Source organism: Hylobates moloch, unplaced genomic scaffold (assembly GCF_009828535.3).
Source record: "Hylobates moloch isolate HMO894 unplaced genomic scaffold, HMol_V3 SCAFFOLD_17, whole genome shotgun sequence".
Lineage (NCBI taxonomy): Eukaryota > Metazoa > Chordata > Mammalia > Primates > Hylobatidae > Hylobates > Hylobates moloch.
In genome coordinates this window covers 72211800-72233287 of record NW_026652292.1, presented here as the reverse complement: position 1 = coordinate 72233287, position 21488 = coordinate 72211800, and the positions used below count along the sequence as shown (strand labels likewise).

The 21488-nt window shown below is 35.3% G+C and overlaps 1 protein-coding gene across 5 annotated transcripts in view; it reads right to left on the bottom strand.

Annotated features, from left to right (window-relative positions):
- Positions 1-21488, bottom strand: part of RAB28 (RAB28, member RAS oncogene family) — a 119126-nt gene that overhangs the window by 88459 nt on the left and 9179 nt on the right. For all 5 annotated transcript variants that reach the window (XR_009210473.1, XR_009210472.1, XM_032135976.2 and 2 more), the window contains exons 3-4: positions 20685-20773; positions 7086-7215 (exon numbers count right to left, since the gene is read on the bottom strand). Coding sequence is in view for 3 of the 5 variants with exons in the window: in XM_032135976.2 (XP_031991867.1) it covers positions 7086-7215; positions 20685-20773 (219 nt within the window). In the remaining 2 variants the exon portion in view is untranslated. The remainder of the gene's footprint in view (positions 1-7085; positions 7216-20684; positions 20774-21488) is intronic.

Here is a 21488-nt window from a genome sequence, read left to right as displayed (position 1 = left end):
TTTTGCTGGGTTTAATATTCTAATATTCTTGGCTGACAGGTTTTTTTTTTCTTTCAGAACTTTCAATAGGCAATTCCATTCTATCCTGGCCTGTAAGGTTTCTGCTGAAAAATCCACAGTTAGTCCACTAGCAAGTCCCTTATATATGACTTGACACTATTCTTTGCTGTTTTTAGAATTCTCTTTGACTTTTGACAATTTGGCTATAATGTGCCTTGAAGAGGACCTCTTTGGGTTAAATCTACTTCAGGTTCTTTGAGCTTCCTGGATGTGAATGTTCATCTGTCTTTCAAGATTAAGAAGTTTTTGGCTATTATTTCAATAAATAAGTTTCCTACAACTTTTCCCTTCTCTTTTCCTTCTGGAACTTCCATAATATAATTATTTGTCCACTTAATAATCCTATATTTTTTGCCCCAATAATCCTATAGGTTTTCATTTTTTTTCTTTTTTTATTTATTTTTGTCTGTGCTATTTCAAAAGGCTTGTCTTCAAGTTGCAGAATTCTTTTTCTGCTTGGTCTAAATCTGTTGTTGCAGCTCCTGATAGTATTTTTTATTTCATTAATTAAATTCTTCAGCTCTAAGATTTCTGATTGGTTATTGGTTATATCCATCTCTCTGTTGAATTCCTCATTCATATCATGAATTATTTTCCTGATTTTGTTGAATTTTCTACCTATATTTTCTTGTATCTCACTGACTTTCCTTAAGATTATTATTCTGAATTCCACCTCTGGCATTTTGTATATTTTCTTACGATTAAAGTCTATTACTAAAGTATTATTATATTCCTTTAAAGGTGTCGTTTCCTTGCTTTTTCATGTTTCATGTGTCCCTATGTTGATTTCTATGCACCTGATAGAAGAGTCACCTCTTCTAATTTTATGGAGTAGGATAAGAAGAGACTTACTCATATAGATGGGCCCCGGGTGTCAGTTCAGTGAAGGTGCATTGGGTTTGTTTCTAGTTGGACACAGTAGTGTTTCTCTACACAGTTTCTTCAGTTGTAATCCACATTCATGACATTCATGAGTAGCTCGGTGGCCAAGGCTGAGAGAGTATGTGGCAGTGATGGTGCAACTTTGCCATGGGTGGGCTTGCTGGGCTGTTTCTCAGGTCAGGGTGCATGCATGCACATGGTAAGTTGGCCAACTTAGGGTCTGGTTTGCAGTCTGTTATTCTGGCTGGGGGCATAGGTGCACAGCTGCTAGTCCAGCCTGGGGGAGTGCCTGCCAAGGGCTGTTTCTAAGGTCCAGTACATGGCTACACAGCTTCTCAGCTGGCCTGGGTGTGTGTCTGCTGGAGGTAGCCCACAGGGCTATTTCTCAGGCCTGCGACAGGTACATACAGCTGCTCAGCTGGCCTGGGGCATTTCTGCCAGAGGTGGTCCACACGGTTGTTTCTCAGACCCAGAATATCGATGGCTAGCCTAGGACAGTATTTGGTAGGGGCAGCCCATGGGGCTGTTTCTCTGACCTAAGACAAGGATGCACAGCTGCTAGGTCAGCCTGGGGATGTATTTGCCAGGGGCAGCCTATGGAGCTGTTTCTCAGGCAGGTGATGCAGATACACAGATGCTCGGTCAGCCTGGGGCTGTGTCTGCCAGAAGTCACTCAATGGGCTGTTTCTCGGGACCTGGGCACAGACACATAGCCACTCTACCAGCCTGAGGGTATGTAAGCCACTCAGTGGTTCAAGGATCTCTCCTGCTCAGGGGAAGGTACACAGCAGTTTGGCTGGCTCAAGGGCAGGTTTGCCCTGGGGAGGACTGCCAGAGTTTTCCTCTTAATTGAGTGTGGGCAGTGGGGATTGGTTTCCCTGCTGTGCAGGACCAGAGTCACAGCCGATCATGGGCCCAGGCTATGAGCAGCTGAGGCTGTGGTGTTCAGCCATACATTTGGGCTTGGTGGAATGCAGATGGAGTCCCAGTGCTGGAGAGGTCCAAAGGCTACTGACCCCCAGAAGAGTGCACACTCCAGAGGTGGCTCTCGTCTCAAGATGGCACCATGCTGCAGCAGCTTGGCTCACAAGCGGTGGGTGGGGAGTGAGGAATGCACACCTTGTGCTAGTAATCCAGAGCAAGGCAGCTGTGTGAATTCCTAGGAGCCCTCCAAACTAGAGTCAGGGCTTGCAAGAACTGTGGGATTCTCCTGCAGTAAGGAATGTAGATGTTTGTGCTGGCAATGGGGACTAGTAGGAATCTTCTGCTTACCTTTTCCCCACAAGGGGAAGTCTCTCCTGTCTCTGGACCAATCTGATCTGGACAGGGGAGATGGAGCTGCAGAGGCTGGGTGTCTCCACACTGCCCTTCTGGGCTTCCAATAGCCAAGTGCCAGGTGTCTCTATTCACTCATCTTGCTAAAGCCATCTTGCTAAAGTCCATAAGTGTATTTATTAATCTCAACAACCAGACACAGCAAAACAAAGAATTTTTTTTTTAATTTGAAGATGGCAGAGAATAAGATTAAGATCTAGGTTGGCAGGTTCCCATCACTCTTTAAAGACTCTCTTTGTCTCAACCTTTCAGCAAATTAACAATGGCTAGCTTAATACACATGGCAGACTCTCAAAAATGTTCAATGAAAGAATGGCCCTACCCAACACATAATATAAGAACTATCGATCTCTGGTGGGGTGGGGTAGGGGAGAACAGAAATAAGATGGTAATAAGGAAATTCTCTAATAAACATTTTCTCCAGGAAAGTTTCACAGAACATGAATTTTAGCTCTACTAATTTGCAATTTGTGATAAATCAAGTTGAAGCCATCTATGCTCAGTACTTTTAAAAGGCCATTATGATTAGTAAACTGATTCATAGTTACTAGGCACTTGCTATGCAAAAGACCACAAGCACAGTGCTTTTCACACAATATCTCATTTAATCTTTAAATCAGCTTTATCCAACATAAACTATTACCCTGGTTTCCAGATGCAGGAAACTGAGGCATAAAAACGTAAAGTAACTTGTATGATGTCACACTGCTCTGGAATGAAGAAATTGGGCTTGTAAGCAAAGTCTGTCTAAATCCAAAGCTCTATGACCTCAGTATTTCATTTAATACTTAAATAGTAAAACAAAATAACACTAATTAGCACCTATAGCCTTTAAAAATAGAACACAGAATAATTCATTTTAATAACTGTACATTTTTAAGAATTATATATTGAAATAGTTAATGTACTAGTTGCCAATCATTCTTTCATTTCATTAAAAGAAATCTCTTCCTCTATTTGCCATTTCATTAACCTACTCTAGTTACTCTGGATAGTTAACCATAAAATTTAACTTTTAATAAAAATAAGTCCATAATCAGAATATCCTCTATCCTCAGCCCAAATTTCTGAAGGTTTAATATATTTTAATAAAAAGCAAATAATCTTGTAACTTGTATGGAAATGTGTATTCACCCTCTCTTTTTCTCTCCCTCCTTCTACTAACTTTAACTAAAAGCTGGCTACTGCTACCAGTATTTCCACAGCCTACACATTTCTTTTTAACATATGCATTCTATCTAAGTTGTAAAGAAAGGGATACAATGATAAATTTTAAAACCACATTTAGGAAGAAGATCACTATGTTTATGTAATGAGTATAATAATCCAGCTTCACATGTCTTTCCATCACATCTCTTGCTTTGCCTTTAACCAGTGTGAAAAATCTTTGTTAATTTTATTGCTTTTTAATATAATTATATCCCCCCCAAAAGAAAATAAGTACATACTACTATACCATACCAATATAACATTAATTTGGAAATAGAAATTAAAATATATTCAGGAGACTCAGGGTTAAAGCCCTAATAGGCTTAACTGCAGAAGGATCTTTCATTACATGATCACATGAAATTGGGCCAGTGACAGATTATGTAGTAAATAATATTCAGGAAAATATTTATCTATAATCTCTTTATCTTACATATGTAACACTCTGTGTGACTGCATACACTAATATATAATCTCATACTGAAAGAGTGTATTATAAATACATACAAAGGGGTTATAGCTATGCCAAAAGTAAAAAAAAAAAAAACCTCTTGTCTTTTATGCTATTAAATCTCCAACATAACACTGTATTAATTTCTTGCATAAATTCAAATAACTTGTACAAATATTTGTTTTTAAAACCTGGGCATGCCACCACCAGTCCAGTCCAATAGCCCATCTACTCTAACAGCCTGTCTTTGACAGTGACCGATGGTGGATGTCTCACAGGATAGCATACACATAACATAATGTATATAATTATGCACCACTACACATTATCCCAAGTGGTAGTTAGATTATATCCTGAAAAAAATTAAAACAAATCATAACCCCCTCCCACACTCTATAATTTCTCATAAGGTAATGCGAAACCTCCAATAAAGCACATACTTAACCATAATATAAGCCAATGCTTTGTATGACAACTAAAATGAGAAGCTGAACCCAGAAACAGAACCTAAGCTCATCAAAACATGATTTGTCAAAGGGGGATTTTCAACGAACTGAAAAGCATCTGATTCGCTCAATTAAAAAGAATAGTTTGCAAAACAGATGAGCAAAATTTAACTAAAGCTTTTAAAAAAGCAAACTACAATTTCTACCCAAGCCGTAACATTTTATGATATGTAATACCATTTTCCAGAGCGTATGATAATGCCTGTATTTTTAACTCCTCAGAGAAATGACATTCACACCTGTGTCATGGTTTTAAATTAAGCTTGAACTTATTAAATGCTCATCTAGTGTGCAAAGCCACATAATGCAGAAATCTTGGTTTGGTCTTTCAGGAAGCACTGCTTCCTAAACAATTACAGAGAAAAAAAAAATGTACTACATTTTTAAAGACCTTTGGAAAAGATAATTCTCTTGGTAATGTATGTAGGTATTGATTTAACAACTCTTGTAGTCAGGAAATAATACCTGACCTAAATCCTCCATGGTAAAATCTGAAGTCATTTTCTCTTTTTCTGACCTCAAATAAGTTAGAAAACAACGAATCATATAATATTTCACATACATTCATATGTTGCATAACAATGTTTCTATCAACGATGGGCCACCTATATGATGGTGGTCCCATAAGATTATAATGGAGCTTTTATACCATATTTTTACTGTACCTTTTCTATGCTTAGACACATAAATACTCACCATTGTGTTATAACTGCCTACAGTATGGTAACATGCTATACAAGTTTGTAGCCTAGGAGCAATAGGCTGTGCCATATAGCTTAGGTGCGCAGTTGGCCATACCATATAGGTTTGTGTAAATACACTCTATGTGATGGTAAATATTAAGTGTCAACTTGATTGGTGTGAAGGATGCAAAGTATTGTTCATGGGTGTGTCAGTGAGGGTGTTGCCAAAGGAGATTAACATTCGAGTCAGTGGACTGGGAGAGGCAGACCCACCCTCAATCTGGGTGGGCACTCTCTAATCAACTGCCAGCATGGCTAGAATAAAGCAGATTTGCTGAGTCTTCTGGCCTCCATCTTTCTCCTGTGCTGGATGCTTCCTGCCCTTGAACATGAAACTCCAAGTTCTATGGCTTTTGGACTGTTGGACTTACACTGGTTGTTTGCCAGGGGCTCTCAGGTCTTCAGCCACAGACTGAAGGCTGCACTGTTGGCTTCCCTACTCTTGAGGTTTTGGGACTCGGACTGATCCACTACTGGTTTCTTTGCACTTCAACATGCAGATGGCCTATCGTGGGACTTTACCTTGTGATCATGTGAGTCAATTCTCCTTAATAAACTCCCTTTCATATATACATCTATCCTATTAGTTCTGCCCCTCTAGAGAACCCTAATATATACTCCATAATGTTGACACAATGAAACTGCCTAACAATACATTTCTTAGAACATATCGTGTTGTTAAACAACACATGACTATATTTGAAAACCTTTATTAATGTCTCTTTTTCTAAGTAACTGCATTGCAGAACGAGGAACCAAAAAACAGTCATGTACTGAGTTCAGTTTTATAACTTTTCTCTGCTATCTATCATTTGAGACAGGTCTCAAAATTACTAACAAACCCATAATTTTTACAAGAACCACTCTTCTCCCTAGTACATGCTTTCTCAAAAAAAAATTATATTTCAGAAAAAACCCAAAAATTTAGAAGAGGAAATTTATAAGAGACAGGAGCAAGAAACAACGCATATAAAATTCCAATGTAGACACTTCTTTCTTCCCTAAAATAGGGGATCATTTAATGAAATGCATCACTCAAAACCTCTGGGATACAGCTGAAACTGCAATGTAATATCATAAAATCTGCAGCTGTGTTGTTGTCCTTAATAATCCATGCTGCTTTCTTAGACCACAGGAAGCCAAAACACACACTGTCAGAACTAAACTTACCTTCACAGGAATTGACCAAAGCAGCGGAGCAGTTATGATAGACCACGCATCAAAACAGTTATTGAAAAGATTGTACACACCCTTAGGAATTTTCTACTCAAATAATTTGCTCACTCCAGAAAAGCTGTTTCCAAATATCAAATCTTTCTTTGTAGGAATTAAAACTACAGGATAGGCAACTGTCTCAGTAAGTCCTCTGTTTGGGCTGCCATAACAAATGGCATAGACTATGGCCTAAACCACAAAGATTATTTCTCAAACTTCTGGTAACTAAAGTCCAAGAACAAGGTACTGACGGATTCAGCATCCAGTGAGGGCATTCTTCCTGGTTCGCAGACAGCCACCTTCTTGCCTATCCTCACATGGCCCAGAGAATTCTCTCTCATGTCTCTTATGAAGGCATTAATCCCATTCTCTTTTTTAATTAAATAGAGACAAGGGTCTCACTATGTTGGCCAGGTTTGTCTCAAACTCCTGGCCTCAAGCAATCCCCCTGCCTTGGCCTCCCAAAGTGCTGAGACTACAAGCATTAGCCACTGCACCCTGCCAGATGTCATTCTTAAGGGCTCCACTCTCATGACCTAATTACCTCCTAAAACCCCACCTCCAGACACCATCATTCTAGGGATTAGGTCTTCGACATATAAATTGGGGGTGATGGGGGGACACAAACATTCTGTCAACAACAAGTAAAACTGTACCATACATAAATAAGCAGTAATAACTTACTTTTATTGCCTACCAAGGCAACTAGTGGCTGAGTTTCTGACTCCTCGCTCACTTTCTTCACCACAGTAAACCAATCTTCTAAATTCTCAAAGCTTTGATAATTTGTAATATCATATACCAAGAGGACTCCCTGTCACAAAAGAGTTACAAAATATCTGTAATGTACTATTTGGTGAAAAAATCTTAATGAATACTTGAGTAATGCTTCAGATATGTCAAAATGGGTATAAAAATACAAATGTGTAGTGTTTTATACACAAACTTCTATTTAAATTGCTTACTAGCAGATTGATAATACTGAATGTTTTCATTCAAGATAAATCCAGCAACTAAGATGCAATGCAAGCTAAAACATAATCTTATCAAAATTGTAAGTGGTCTTCCAATAAGATATCTGGAATATGCTTGGTAAGTTACAGTAAATGTAAGAACATCATATCAAAGAAGTAGAAAAGGCTACATCTACAATCCTACCTCTCACTTTCATGAGGTCAAACATTTAAATCTTTCAATAAATAATCATCTGCTGCTACTCTTTTTAAATATTTTCAAAAACGGAGATTCCATGATATCCCTTGATAGACAATTTAAGTATTTAACACAATTTTCTTTAAATGAAATGTCGATTTCCTCTTTTAGTCCACTGTGCATTTGGAGAACTTGAGAGTATCTTTCTTAAACTAACCCTTCATGTACTTGAAGAGAATTAAGTAACTCCTTTACCATCTCCTTTCCAGAGTAAACAAACTCAGTTCCTTAAACTTACCTCAAAGGGCCTATTTTTCTATCCCTTTAATCATAGTTGCTGATTCTTCCCAGGACACACTACATATAGTTTTTTGACATCCTCTTTAAAATGAGCAATGTAAAACTGGACATAATACTGTAATAAGAGTCTGAGCAATGCCAAATACAACAGAAGGATTGCTTCCTGCCTCTTATATATCATACTCCTTTTAATTTATCTCATTATTTTGTGTGGGAAGGAGAAGTATATATGCACACAGAAATAACAGTACCACATTCTTGATTCTCATCCAGTTTGTGGTCAAACACTTAATACAAAGCTCTACATACAGTATAAGCCTGGACCCTAATGGCATTTATGTCGACTTCTTAGGTTATAACAGAAGTAATCAACTACTTTTGTGCACCTACTGTATACCAGACACACGTCAAGGTCTTCTTATTAATCCTCACACCAATCATAAAAGGCTGGTATTATTATTCCCATTTTAAACAATAAACAGAGGTTAAAATAACCAAGGTCATACTGATAGGTAAGTGATGGAGCCAGGATTTGAACCAAAGACTAAATAATTAAAAACATTTGTCTGTCAACTAAACTCCAAGCATTGTGCTGGATTCTACAGATGTAAGTTCTAAACCATAAGGAACTCATAGTCTTGCAGCAAAACTAAACACATAAACAAGTATAGAACACAGTAGTCATAACTAGTGAGACACTGGTAAATATTAATCAATTGGCTTGGAGTTCAGGGCCCAGCAGGGGTGACAGTTTGCCATAATCTTTGCCAATTTTCATGGTGTAAATGCTAGCCTGTGGTCATTTTTAAGCTATCAATGTGATACCACTGGACAGAGTTGGGGAGGTCACCATTATAAAACATTTCCACCATATAGATATAGCAGATGTAAACAACCTTGAGAACACAGATAACAGAAATACATAGTAAAATAATTAGTGATAGAGATTAGGCATCTAATACTTTTGTTTTAATACAACGTGTGACTTTATACATAATTTTTCATTGTAAAAGTTTTTACTAACTGGCTCACAAAAACTGCTAAAAATTTAACAATTAACTCTCTGAAGCTAGAGCAAGCCAGCCCTAGCATACATTTCTGTTATTACCTTCTAGGATTATTATTCTCTTTTATTAAACCATATTGGCCCCCAAGTTACCTAGCTTCTCCAGGTCTCAGGTTTCTTATCTCTAAAATTCGATATTTGAGTTAGATGGTCTCTAAGATCCCTTTCACTTTAAATATTCTATAATATGCAAAATCACTCATCTGGTTCATTTTGGTCACTTGAACATCTATTTCTGTCTGTCTTCCAAGACGCTTTGAAATAATGCCCAACACAAAATTATCTAAAACAAAGAGTATCTCACTTTCTTATTAAGAATAAAGCCCCAAAACTGATACCTGAAGAAGATTAATCTTCAATCTATTGGCCCCACCTCCAACTGCCATGGGTGATATATTATTTGTTGAAAAGAGCTCTACGCTGGAACTCGGGTTGCTGTTGGATTCCAGTCCTGGCCCCATCTATTGATCTTGGGCGACATTTGTTACCTCACTTTTAAAATACCTGATATGCCTACATTATAAAGTCAAATAATAAAAGTACTTGTTTTAAAATTAACATACCACATGCAATTGTAGATTTTTTTTGTTATCATACTAAGTGAACAAGAATCACATTTTCATGGCAACTTTGAGGTAGGTTTTAAACTCACAAATAAAGCCTAGACCTATGCCTCTTAAGACTTTTTGAATCCTTCTGATTAATATATGAAAACCTTTATCCCAACATGGGACAACACCTGAATATGGTAAAATATATGGAAATAAAACATGGCCACCATCTACTGATAATCAGTACAGGATGAGAGATATGGAACAAACATTAAAAACTGTTGTTCTAGACCACAAATTGGTAAACTATGGCCCATGGGTCAAATCTGGCCCACACTGTGTATCTGTAGATAAACTTTTACTGAAATATAGTCACAATCATTTGTTTAAGTATTATCAATGGCTGCTTTTGTGCTACAACTGCAGAGCTGAGTGGCTACAACAGAGATAACATGGCCTGCAAAGCATAAAGTATTTACTATCTAGCTCTTTTCAGGAAAAATCTGCCAATCTCTGGTCTAGACAAATGTGTCCCAACATTTTTCAGTTGGTGATTCCTAGAAATCTTCCAGGATTCACAAAAAATATAGAAGGATAAACTCCTGTTCACTCACCTAGCTATCTAGCAACAAAAACATCTCTCTGTTCATATTCTCAGTACCATTTATAATGTAAAAACTATTATTTTTCCTTGTTCTTGCCATCATAATTAGTGCCACTGTGGTGAAAATCTGAGATGAAAAAGTGAGAAAACTAAAAATATTAAAATATAAAAGGAATTATAGGACTTCACTTTCAGCTCTGACATGTAAAAAAAAAAAACATGAAAGTCATCACTCCTGACCTTACAATAAGAAAAAGGCAGAACAAACTAAAAAATCGTGACTTTTCTTGGACTCATCAGAAAACTGATATTGCAAGGAAAATCATCACCCTGAAATCTGGAGAGACAAACAAATCCAAAAAGTTACAGCCAAGATCTGCCTATCTGGAGTAGCAGCCACTAGAAACAGTAATGATAATTTTGACGAACTGCTGGAGGCTGACTGAGGTTTAGCTTAAGAGTGAGGAACTCCTAGGGGCCTCCACACTTGCATGGATATACCACCAGATTCCAGATATCCCACCAGATTATCAGTAAAGAGCCAAGAAAGATCCTCTCAAGGCTCTGGCATGAAGAGAGGAAAAAAGTAACCATTGTGAAATATGCCCAGAGCATTATCCATAAAAAAGGCATACTCTGCAGAATAAATGGCTTAATCAGAACATTGTATTCCATCTGGAAAGGGAAGTTCCCAACTCCAGCCCTCTGTAGCCGGTCTGTCTCATCTAATTGGGAGGCGCAAAGAAACACTAGTGAAGGTCACAGTCCCGAAATACAAGTCCACTAAAGACTAAAACTTTATCATAAGAATATAGTATGCTTCTCCTCCCCCATACTTTACCACAACACCACCAGGGCATCAATATCTGAAAGAGCTGCAAGACAGATTTCACCTAAAGCATTCTTGGAGACACCAAAAAAGACTGGGAGGCAAAAACAAGGATGCTAGAGGAATCAATGCCTCTGGCACCCACAGCTAAAGTAAACACTAAATGCAGCACAATGTAAAGCCTCACACTAAAAGTCTATTTACCTGAATCTTATCACCCAGTATATCAAGTCCAGCTTTCAATACAAAATTACAAGGAATTTCAAAAGGTAATTTGAAGAGAGAAAGCAAGCATCAGAACGAGACTCAGATATGAAACAGATTTTGTAATTACTAGACAGACAATTTTAAGTAACTATGACTAATATGTTGAGGGTTCTAAAGGAAAAAGAAAACAACATGCAAGAACAGATAGGGATAATAAAACAAGGGATAATAAAAATAAAATGCTAGATATCAAAAACACCATAACAGAAATAAAGAATGCCATTGTTGGGTACATTGCTGGAAACGGCATAGGAAAAAAAATCAGTCAGCTTAAAGACAGGATAATAGAAACTTCTACAACTGAAATGCAAAAAGAAAAAAATAATGAATAAAACAGAACATTAAAGAACAGTGGGACAGTCCCAGTGGTGCATCATACGCATAGCTGAAATATCAGAAGAAGAGAGAATCAAGTTTAGGAAGTATTTGAAGTAACAGTCACCAAGAAACTGCCAAAATTAATTAGACACCAGACCACATATTTAAGAATCTCGGAGAATACCAATTTGGATAAATACCAAAAACTCTATACCTAGGCATATATTCAAAATGCTCAAAAGAAAGAAAAGAGAAATCTTGAAAGAAGCTAGAAGAATAGGGAAAATATCTTATCTATAAATGAAAAAGCATAAAAATTACAGAGAATATCTCATCAGAAACCATGCAAATAAGAAGAGAACGAAGTGAAATTTTAAAATACTGACAGAAAATTAAAAAAAAAACTACCTAGAATTCTATACCCATAAAAATTATCATAAGTAAAGGAGAAATAAAGATCTTCTCAGAAAAACAACTGAGAGGATTCATTGTCAGCAAACCCGCTCTGAAGGAAACTTAAAAGAGGTTCTTCAGGGAGAAGGAAAATGATATGGGTCAGAAACTAAACTCTACATAGGAAAAAAATGAGTACCATGAAAAAGCTCAAATAACCAAGGCAATCATGAACACACACACACACACACACACACACACACACACACACACAAAAAGCTGCAGGCACCATACTACTTGATTTGAAACTATACTACAAAGCTATAGTAATTATAACAGCATGGTACCGGCAAAAAATAGACACATTAACCAACGGAACATAATTAGAGTCCAGAAATGAGCCATACATGTACAGTCAATTGATTTTTCAACAACAGAGCCAGAAATACACAATGGAAAAAGGATAGCCTCTTCAACAAATGGTTTTGGGAAAACTAGATATCCACATGCAGAACAAAATTGGACCCTTATCTCACAACATAAACAAAAATCAACTCGAAATTGTTTAAAGATTTCAAAGTAAGAACAGAAACTACAAAATTACTGCAAGAAAATTTAGGGAAGAAAACTACAAAATATTGGTCTGGGCAATAATTTTTTGAATTTGACTCCAAAACCACAGACAACAAAAGCAACAGACAAAGGGGAAAACTAAAAAGCTTCTGTGCAGCAAAGGAGGAAAAAATTAACAGTGTGCAGAGACAACCTACAAATTAAAATATTTTCAAGTCATACATCCAGTAAGGGGTTAACATCCAAAATATATGAGGAACTCAAACAACTCCATAGCAAAACAAAAAACTAAATTTAAAAATTGGCAAGAGACCCATAAAGACATTACTCAGAAGACAAATGGCTAACAGATATATTTTTTTAAATGCTGAACATCATCAGAGAAATGCAAATTAAAAGCAAAATAAATTATCCTCTTATACCTGTCAGAACAGCTATTATGAAAAAGATGGAAGATAACAAGTATCAGTGAGGATATAGAGAAAAGGGACCTCTGTATACTCTCAGTGAAAATGTAAATAAGAATAGCCATTATGGGAAACTGTATGGAGGTTCCTCAAAAAAACTAAGAATATGATCCAGCAATCCTACTTCTGTGTATTTATCCAAAGATTTGAAATCAGTTTGTCAAAGAGGTTTTTGCACTCCCATGTTTGTTGCAGCAATGTCACAATAGCCAAGCTATGTAATCAACCTAAGTGTCCATCAACAGATGAATGGATAAAGAAAATGATGTATATATGCATAATGGAATACCATAAGCCTAAAAAAAGGAAAAGTCTCTCATTTGCAACAGCATGGATGGAATTGGAAAACATTAAGCTAAGTGAAATGAGCCAGGTACAAAAAGACAAATGTTGCATGTTCTCACTTATGTGAAATCTGAAGTAATCAAACTCAGAGAAGTAGGGAGTAGACTGGTGGTTGCAGAGGCTAGGGGTTGGGGGAAATGGGGAAATAGTCAAAGGGTACAAAATCTCAGGAGATATAAAGGTTTTTTTGAGAAATATTGCACAGTGTGGTTAAAACAGTTAATAATTACATGTCATACATTTCAAAGTTGCTAAAAGAGTAAATTTCAAATGCTCTCAACATAAAAAAGTTATAAGTACTTGAGATAATGAATATGCTAATTGGCTTGAATTAATTATTTCACATTGTATTCATAAATCATAACATCACTCTGTACTCCATAAATATAACCAATTATAAACTGCCAGTTTACAATAAAATTTAACATTTTTTAAATAAAATCATACAGAATGTAAAAAAAAAGAGTGAGTATCAGAAAAGGAAAAAATGAAGATAACATAATATCAGTTATTTTTCTTATTGTTAATTGATATAAAATACAACTGTTTAAAGCAATAATAATGTACTGGAAGATTATAGCATATAGATAAGTGAGATGAATGACAGCCATGCCATAAGGGACAAAAAGGATGAACTGAGAATATTCTGAGGGACTTGCACTACACATGAAGCAATACAGTGTCATTTAACACTAAACTTAGTTAAAAATGTATATTGCAAACTCTAGAACAATCACTAAAAAAATTCTGAAGTATGATTGATATGCTAAAACAGGAGAGAAATACTCAAAACCAGAGAAAGCAGAAAAAGAGAGGATAAGAAACAAAGAACATGTGCAAAGAATAGAAAACGAACATGACAGATGTTAACCTAGCTATATCAATAACCACTTTGTATGTGAATTTAATACACAAATTAAAAGACATTGTCAAAGGAGATGAGAAAACAAGACTCGACTATATATTGCCTACGGAAAATTGACCTTACATATAAAGACACAAACAGGTTAATAGTAAAGGGATAGAAAAATACCATGAAAACATTAATGAAAAGAAAGTTGGAGTAGCTATATAATTTGAGACAAAGCAGACTTCAGAATAAGGAAAATTATCAAGTTTAAAGACTGGCATAGTAAGTCAGTCTTCCAAGAAGACATAACAATCCTCTCTATATATGCACCTAATAACAGGGCATCAAAACATACGAGGCCAAAACTGACAGAACTGCAAGGAGTTCCAAATCTGCAGATCCCCCTAGAGCTGAAGACTTTTTTCATTAAGCAAACAGAAAATCAGTAAGGGTACAGTTGATCTGAACAACACTAACAATCAACTTCATCTAATTGACATTTATAGACTACTGTATTCATTAGAATACGCACTATTCCCTAGCTCTCATGGTACATTCACCAAGATAAACTACATTCTGGGCCCTAAAATATACCTTAATATGTTTGTAAAAAACAGAAATCACACAAACCACATTCTCAAACTATAACCAGAAATCAGTAACAGTAAAATAGCTTTAAAAACTCAAAGTATGTGAAGATTAAACAACATATTCTAAATAACACAAGCATCAAAGAAGTCTCAAAAATAATTTTAAAATAGTTTGAACCAAAAAAAAACATATGCAACCAACTAAAACTTGTGGAATATAGCAAAAGCAGTCCTTAGGGAAAGTGTTTCACATTGAATGCATATATTAGAAAAGCAAAAAAATCAATAATCTAAGCTTCCACTGTAGGAAACTAGAGGAAGAAGAGTAATTTCAGTCTAAAGCGAGCAGAAGAAAGTAATTAAAAATTAGGGAAGAAATCACTGAAATTAAAGAAGAAAACAACAGAGAAAATCAACAAAGCCAAAAGCTGTTTTTTTGTTTTTTTTTTTTTAAAAAAAAGATCAATAAAATTGACAAACCTCTAGTCAGGCTAACCAAAAACAAAGCGAGGGAGAGAGAAGACACACATTAACAACATTAATTAATATGGGTCTTCACTACCGATCCCATAGACATTAAAAAGATAATATAAACAACTTTGTGACCACAAATTTGACAATATGAATAAAATGGACCAAATCTTTAAGACACACGGTACCAAAACTATTGACTCTCAGGGCCTCTACTCACCAGCCTCAAAGCCAGACCTCTAAGTACTCACCTCTTCAGGAGCCATAATACAAGCACTCTCAAATCCCTAAGTCTCTGACCACATCAATCAATCCAGAACTCTTCTGACCCCTTCCAGAAAACTACTGGAATCTTCCAAGCCACAAGAAAGTACAACTTCCTCAAATATGGAATACATCTTGCAATCTACTTGGGAACTCCTGGATCTAATTTTCTTAGCAATCCTATGGTCATCTAAATCCATTGCCATGTCTCATGTTCCAGATAACTTTTGTTACCAACCACATATCTGACATTTATCTCTCTCCTATGTCTTCATGTCTTCATCCCCATACCATCCTTTCCTTCTACTTCCCAAGTTACCTTCCAGCTGCTGTTCTTCTTCCCAAATCTTTTACATGACCTTTGGAAATCAGATTTCAAGTTTAATAAATCCCTCTTCAACAATAGTTTCCTTCATTTTATGCCTTAACTGCCTTCCTCCAACTTCAATTCCAAGAAAATACTACCATCCGTAGTATTTTGTAAACCTCAAGATTTTTAGTAAATATGATATAATGTTAGTTTATACAGTACTTTGTTTTCATCTGTTTCACTTACTACCATATCTAATAAGCACAATGAGTGACTAAACGAAATGGATACCATTTTCAAGGTAATAATCGATAGCAATTTTTGTTTTTTAAGAAATGGGGTCTTGCTCTGTTCCCCAGGCTGGAATGCAGTCATGGCTCACTGCAGCCTCAAACTCCTGGGCTCAAATAATCCTCCCATCTCAGCCTCTCTAGTAGCTAGGACTACAGGCGTGTACCACAGTGCCCAGCTAATTTTTTAAATTTTTTGTAGAGAAAGGGTCTCACTATGTTGCTTAGGCTGGTCTCATGCTCCTGACTTCAAGCAATTGTCCTGCCTTGGCCCTCTAAAGCACTGGGATTACAGGAAAGACCCACTGGCCTGGCCTTGACAGAAGTTCTTAAAGAACAAACACTGGTGCCTACCAAGTAACAGTCTTGTAAAGCATTGCATAGATATAGTTCTTCAGTGTAACATGTGCTAAACACAGTACACACAATATTTAACCTTCTCAAAAAATGAAAGGTTCTCCCATTCCCAAAATGCAGGTTGTTTTCTCTCTGATATGCAAGACAAATAATCTGCTTTAGTTATTTAGTTATATATAGAAATGAATTAAATCATACAGATTATATAATAGCTATAACAACATATATCTTGCTTTATAAGTATAACCTGTAAGAAACACTAAGACAAAGAAAGTCTACAAACATAATCAGTTATAAGTTGGCAAATATCCAACTAACAGTAAAAGAGAGCAGAAGGTCTTGGAGAGTCCAGTTTTGAGATGCACTCTCTCCCTAGCTGTCATATAGGCACCAAATCCTTTCGTTTATACTTAAAAAGTAGGCTCATCTGTGTGGGGCCACTGGTACACAACAGTAGTTATGTTCTACCTCACAAGTGACTACACTTCATTGAGTTTATGCTCAGTGGGTGAGTGTTTGCAAACCACTTAGATTCCAGGACAGAAAGAGCTACAAAAATGAAACATCCAGTCCTTCTCTGAGGTTTGTTATTAGCCTCTGTTAGCCACAGGTTACAGGGCACTAAACACTGTGTACTGTGTGTTTGCTCCTAACCACTATGAAAAATCGCCTATAACATCTTTCTAAAGACTCCTAGAAATTTTTAAGTTAATTTAAAACCTGGGAATTTAACTGGGACATATTTCAATTCTTAGAACTAGTTCTTGTCAAAATACCTCACTAATTCTTTTTGGGGTGTCAATTCAATTTAGTTTTCACCAACACTTTCAATAGGCTATTGCTAACACTTAATGTTGCTGGGGGTAAAGGCAGTGAAGAGGGTAAAATAATCAGTTTTATTTGGATCCAAGTTAACTCCCAGCCTACATATAAGCTTCTACGCAGATGTTAAGAAATGCTTTAAAGAAACAGATTGACTAGTTTAATGACCCAGACATGTATAATTCTTTCTATACACAATACAGAAGTTAGAGAACCTAAAACAAAACCCTAAATAACACATTAAACTGATATCCTGAAAAAGCTTGTCTCAACATTTCTGTGGAAGATTTCTGTCCTGTAGTATACCAAAATCCAAAGTATTCATGAGATAGGTAATATAAAGCATCTATAACTCCAGAAGCAATATAGATCTACTTTGAATAATTATATGATTATATAAAGTTATTGAGCTTATTAAAATGCTATTAGGATGTTTTTAAAAGCACAGGTTTTGAAAAGTAACATTTTCTCCAATTTATAGTAGTAAATAATGAGTCACAGCTTCTCTAGCCTGGATATAGAATTTAAAAATAGTTTAACAAAATAGACCACTGGTCAATGTACTTTATGTACTTAACATAGCATTTATTTGGAATCTGTGGAAAGCAGAAAAAAGTTATTATATTATCATCCTTTTTTTTTTCTTCTTTATAAACTGAGTCTCACTCTTTCGCCCAGGCTGGAGTAAAGTGGCATGATCATAGCTCACTCCAGCCCCAAACTCCTGGGCTCACGTGATCCTCCCATATCAGTCTCTCAAGTAGCCGGGACTACAGGTGCCTGCCACCGTGCCCTATCATCTATTTTTGACAATTCATTTCATCATCTCAGAATTCCCAGTTTTGTCAGACAATTTCACAGAAAGATCCATGAATTTCTCAGAAATACTGTACTAAATTATTGTTTAATAAAAACACAGCACACGCTTATTAAGAGTCACAGCAATCATAAAGTGTAAACGATAAAACACACCACCAAAAGAGAAAAAAGTCAATATGTACCTTCAAGATAGAAACCTTATACAACAAGTTCTAAGAACTATAACATTCACTTTCTCCCAAGAAATAAAGAAACTTAAAAAATAATGAAGACATTTTACTAAACTTATGGACTTTCAAAAAAGATGGAAATTCTTGAAATTTCTACAAATGTTCTCATTAATGTCTGCTTACTGTAAGCAGCTTTGTAATAACGTAAAATATATACTGTCAAAAACTGACTGAAGGAAATGGTCACAAAATATTGTGAGTGTACTAAATGATACCGATTATATACTTTATTTTTTATTTATTTTGTTTTTTAGAGATGGAGTGTCACTTCTCATCCGGACTGAAGTGCAGTAGTGTGATCATAGCTCACTGCAACCTCAAAATCCTGGGCTCAAGTGATCCTCCCACCTGTGCCTCCCATTTAGCTGGGATTACAGGCATGAGTCACTGCGCCTAGCTGATTATACACTTTAGAATGGTTAACTTTATAATACACAAATTTCACATCAATATTAATTTTTATATAATAGTAATAAATTTTAAATAATTTAAATAAATTAGATAATAAATTTTTAAATGATTTGAAGATAGAATTAACAGAATTCAACACAGGGGCATAATATTCCCCTAATTTTTAAGTGAAGAAAAATGTATTAATTGAATTACATATTATTATTTACCCTGAAATGCATAAAGTCCTCCTGTTCTCCACTAACTCTGGTTACACCTATAAATCATAAAAGACTATTCTATTTGACACCAAGAGTCAAATTTTATTAGCAGTTAGATCTAATCTTCATTTTCTTAAAATCCTATATGTAGCCTTGAAGACAGATTTTATGGAACAAAGATAAGACTGTTATTTTCCCATGTTATCAACCACATGAACGAAACAAGAACTGTGGTATCCCACAAATCTCTGTCCAGCAAGTTGTCTCTAGCTTAGTATCCACTTTAATCAGTTTAAAACAGAAATAAATAAATAAATAAATAAAACAACAAAAAAGCCATACACAAAATTCTGAGATGTACTTTTTAAGAGAAAAATGAACATGCATAAAATATCAAGTAACTTAACCACAGATGAAAATGCTATAAATGTGAACAGAAAAATTTTGCAGGAGACAAAGAACAATGTATAAAAGATACGAGCTTTAAGAGCCAAATCTCTGTATCAGCAATGCAAAAAATCAAAACTCTGGGGCCTTTATATGTGATTCAGAACCATATTAGCCTCTATAGCCATATTGTCCTTCTCTGAATATTTTACAAAATAAATCAGAATCTATTTTTTATCCAAAATCAAGGCAATGGTATTTGACATGAACCAAACTTTGTACAGCAGAGTGCTTAATATACTATATCTCCACCCTATAGAATCATTTATTATGAGCAACACGGTTCCACATAACCAAGTTATATTTGTCCCACTTAAAATACCAAACTCCAATAAAGAACTAGAAATTTTTACTATTACCCCTACGTCTCCAGATGATGTAGAAGATACACACTAATTAAAAGTAGAGAAAAAAAGCAAAAATAAAGAAATAGCACATCAAGTATTACATACAGAGCTCAGTAAGCACAATGTACTTAATATTCGGCTATATACCATATTCTCTACTTCATCAGATGATTACTTTCAATGGTATTACTGCATTTCTAAAGTCTGTCATTTAATCAAAAGCAATCTGCCAAATATTAAAAAGACAATTCTTCACTGAATATGCTCAGAGAGAAATGATTAACTTTTAAAGTATATTACTACCCTGTATATTTTCTATTTGTATAATAACTTTATTTAAAGTCTTATAAATTATATCAATATAAGCTCATGGAGAATATAAGCTCATGTTGCCAAATGTATGTAATTATTCAGGTCATTTTTCATTTTTCACTTTCGTTTTTCTTGCTCTACATGGATTTTCTTCTGAAAATACAGCATTATCATAGTAAATTATTGTACGTGTTTCACATATACACTGTCATATTCAGTTACCTGATAGAAAATACTGACATGTCTATTAAATCTGAAAAGCTATCAATATTCATTGCACAAAAATATAGACATATAGATATACTATTAGTCCTTGTAACTTAAAATGAAGTTAAATTTTCATCCCTGTGTTTTTCATTCAGTTTATTTGAAAGTAGTCACTATAACCAAACCAGCTAATAAATATCAAAATATCATTTATCACTGCATTTATTGAACTGCTAGCAATAACACCGAGTAATATAAATAACATACGAAAGCTGTTCAGAGTTTTCCTGTTCCCTCACCCAAATCATTCCAAACATAATTTGGAGAGAATGAAACCAAAGAACTAGCACAAATATAAAATTATTCTCTCTACATATCAGATAAAAAGTTAGAAAGAATGTATGTGTGTGTGTGCATTTGGGAGTAGATTTGCATGTGTGCTTGTAAGTGGTACACTTTCAATACTGGAATAATCAGAATTCATATCATACCTGTGCTCCATAGATATATTTATCCAACATTTTGCCTCCTATTGTCTGCCCTCCTATATCCCAAATTTGAAGGGTAACATTCAAGTTTCCTAGAATATAAAAAATGAATATAAAAATAAGAATACCAAAAAAATTAAGTAACAATACAACAACTCACACAGTATCACAGAATACTAAGTCACAATAAGAAACTCTGAGCCCAATTTGCCTTTATGTGCAGGCTCATATGATATTTGGAATTGTGAAAACAATGTCAAAAGAAATCATAGTGGAGAATCTAGTTTTATCTTTTTACTCCATTTCCATGGAATCATATTTACAATCACCTTCAAAACAAAAGAAAATAAAGTCAGCTTTAATTTGTAAACTTAAGCCTTAGAAAAATGTTTTTCTTAGAGAACAGAATGAAGCACATGTCCATGGAGCAAGAAATATACTTTAAAAATAAAAACTGAAGCTTATATACTCAACCATCCAATCATACATATGAGTTTTGTTGTAGGTTCTAAACTCTATGGCTTTTAAAACTCATGGAATAATAGCAAACTATAAAAATGCACCCATAATTTCAGCTCAAATTAATGAATCTTTTTATAATGTGATTGTCAGCTACTATAGGATATGGCAAACATAGTCAAAAAATTATGTTTTCAAATTTAACCCATAAAATAGAAACGCATTTGATAGCCCTAATCAGAACAAACGTAGGATACATACCATGTATATCACTAAATATTACGATGCTTTCAAACCTGTTCAAAGTATTTCCATTTAAACAAACTATGTATACTTCCAAGCCTTCAT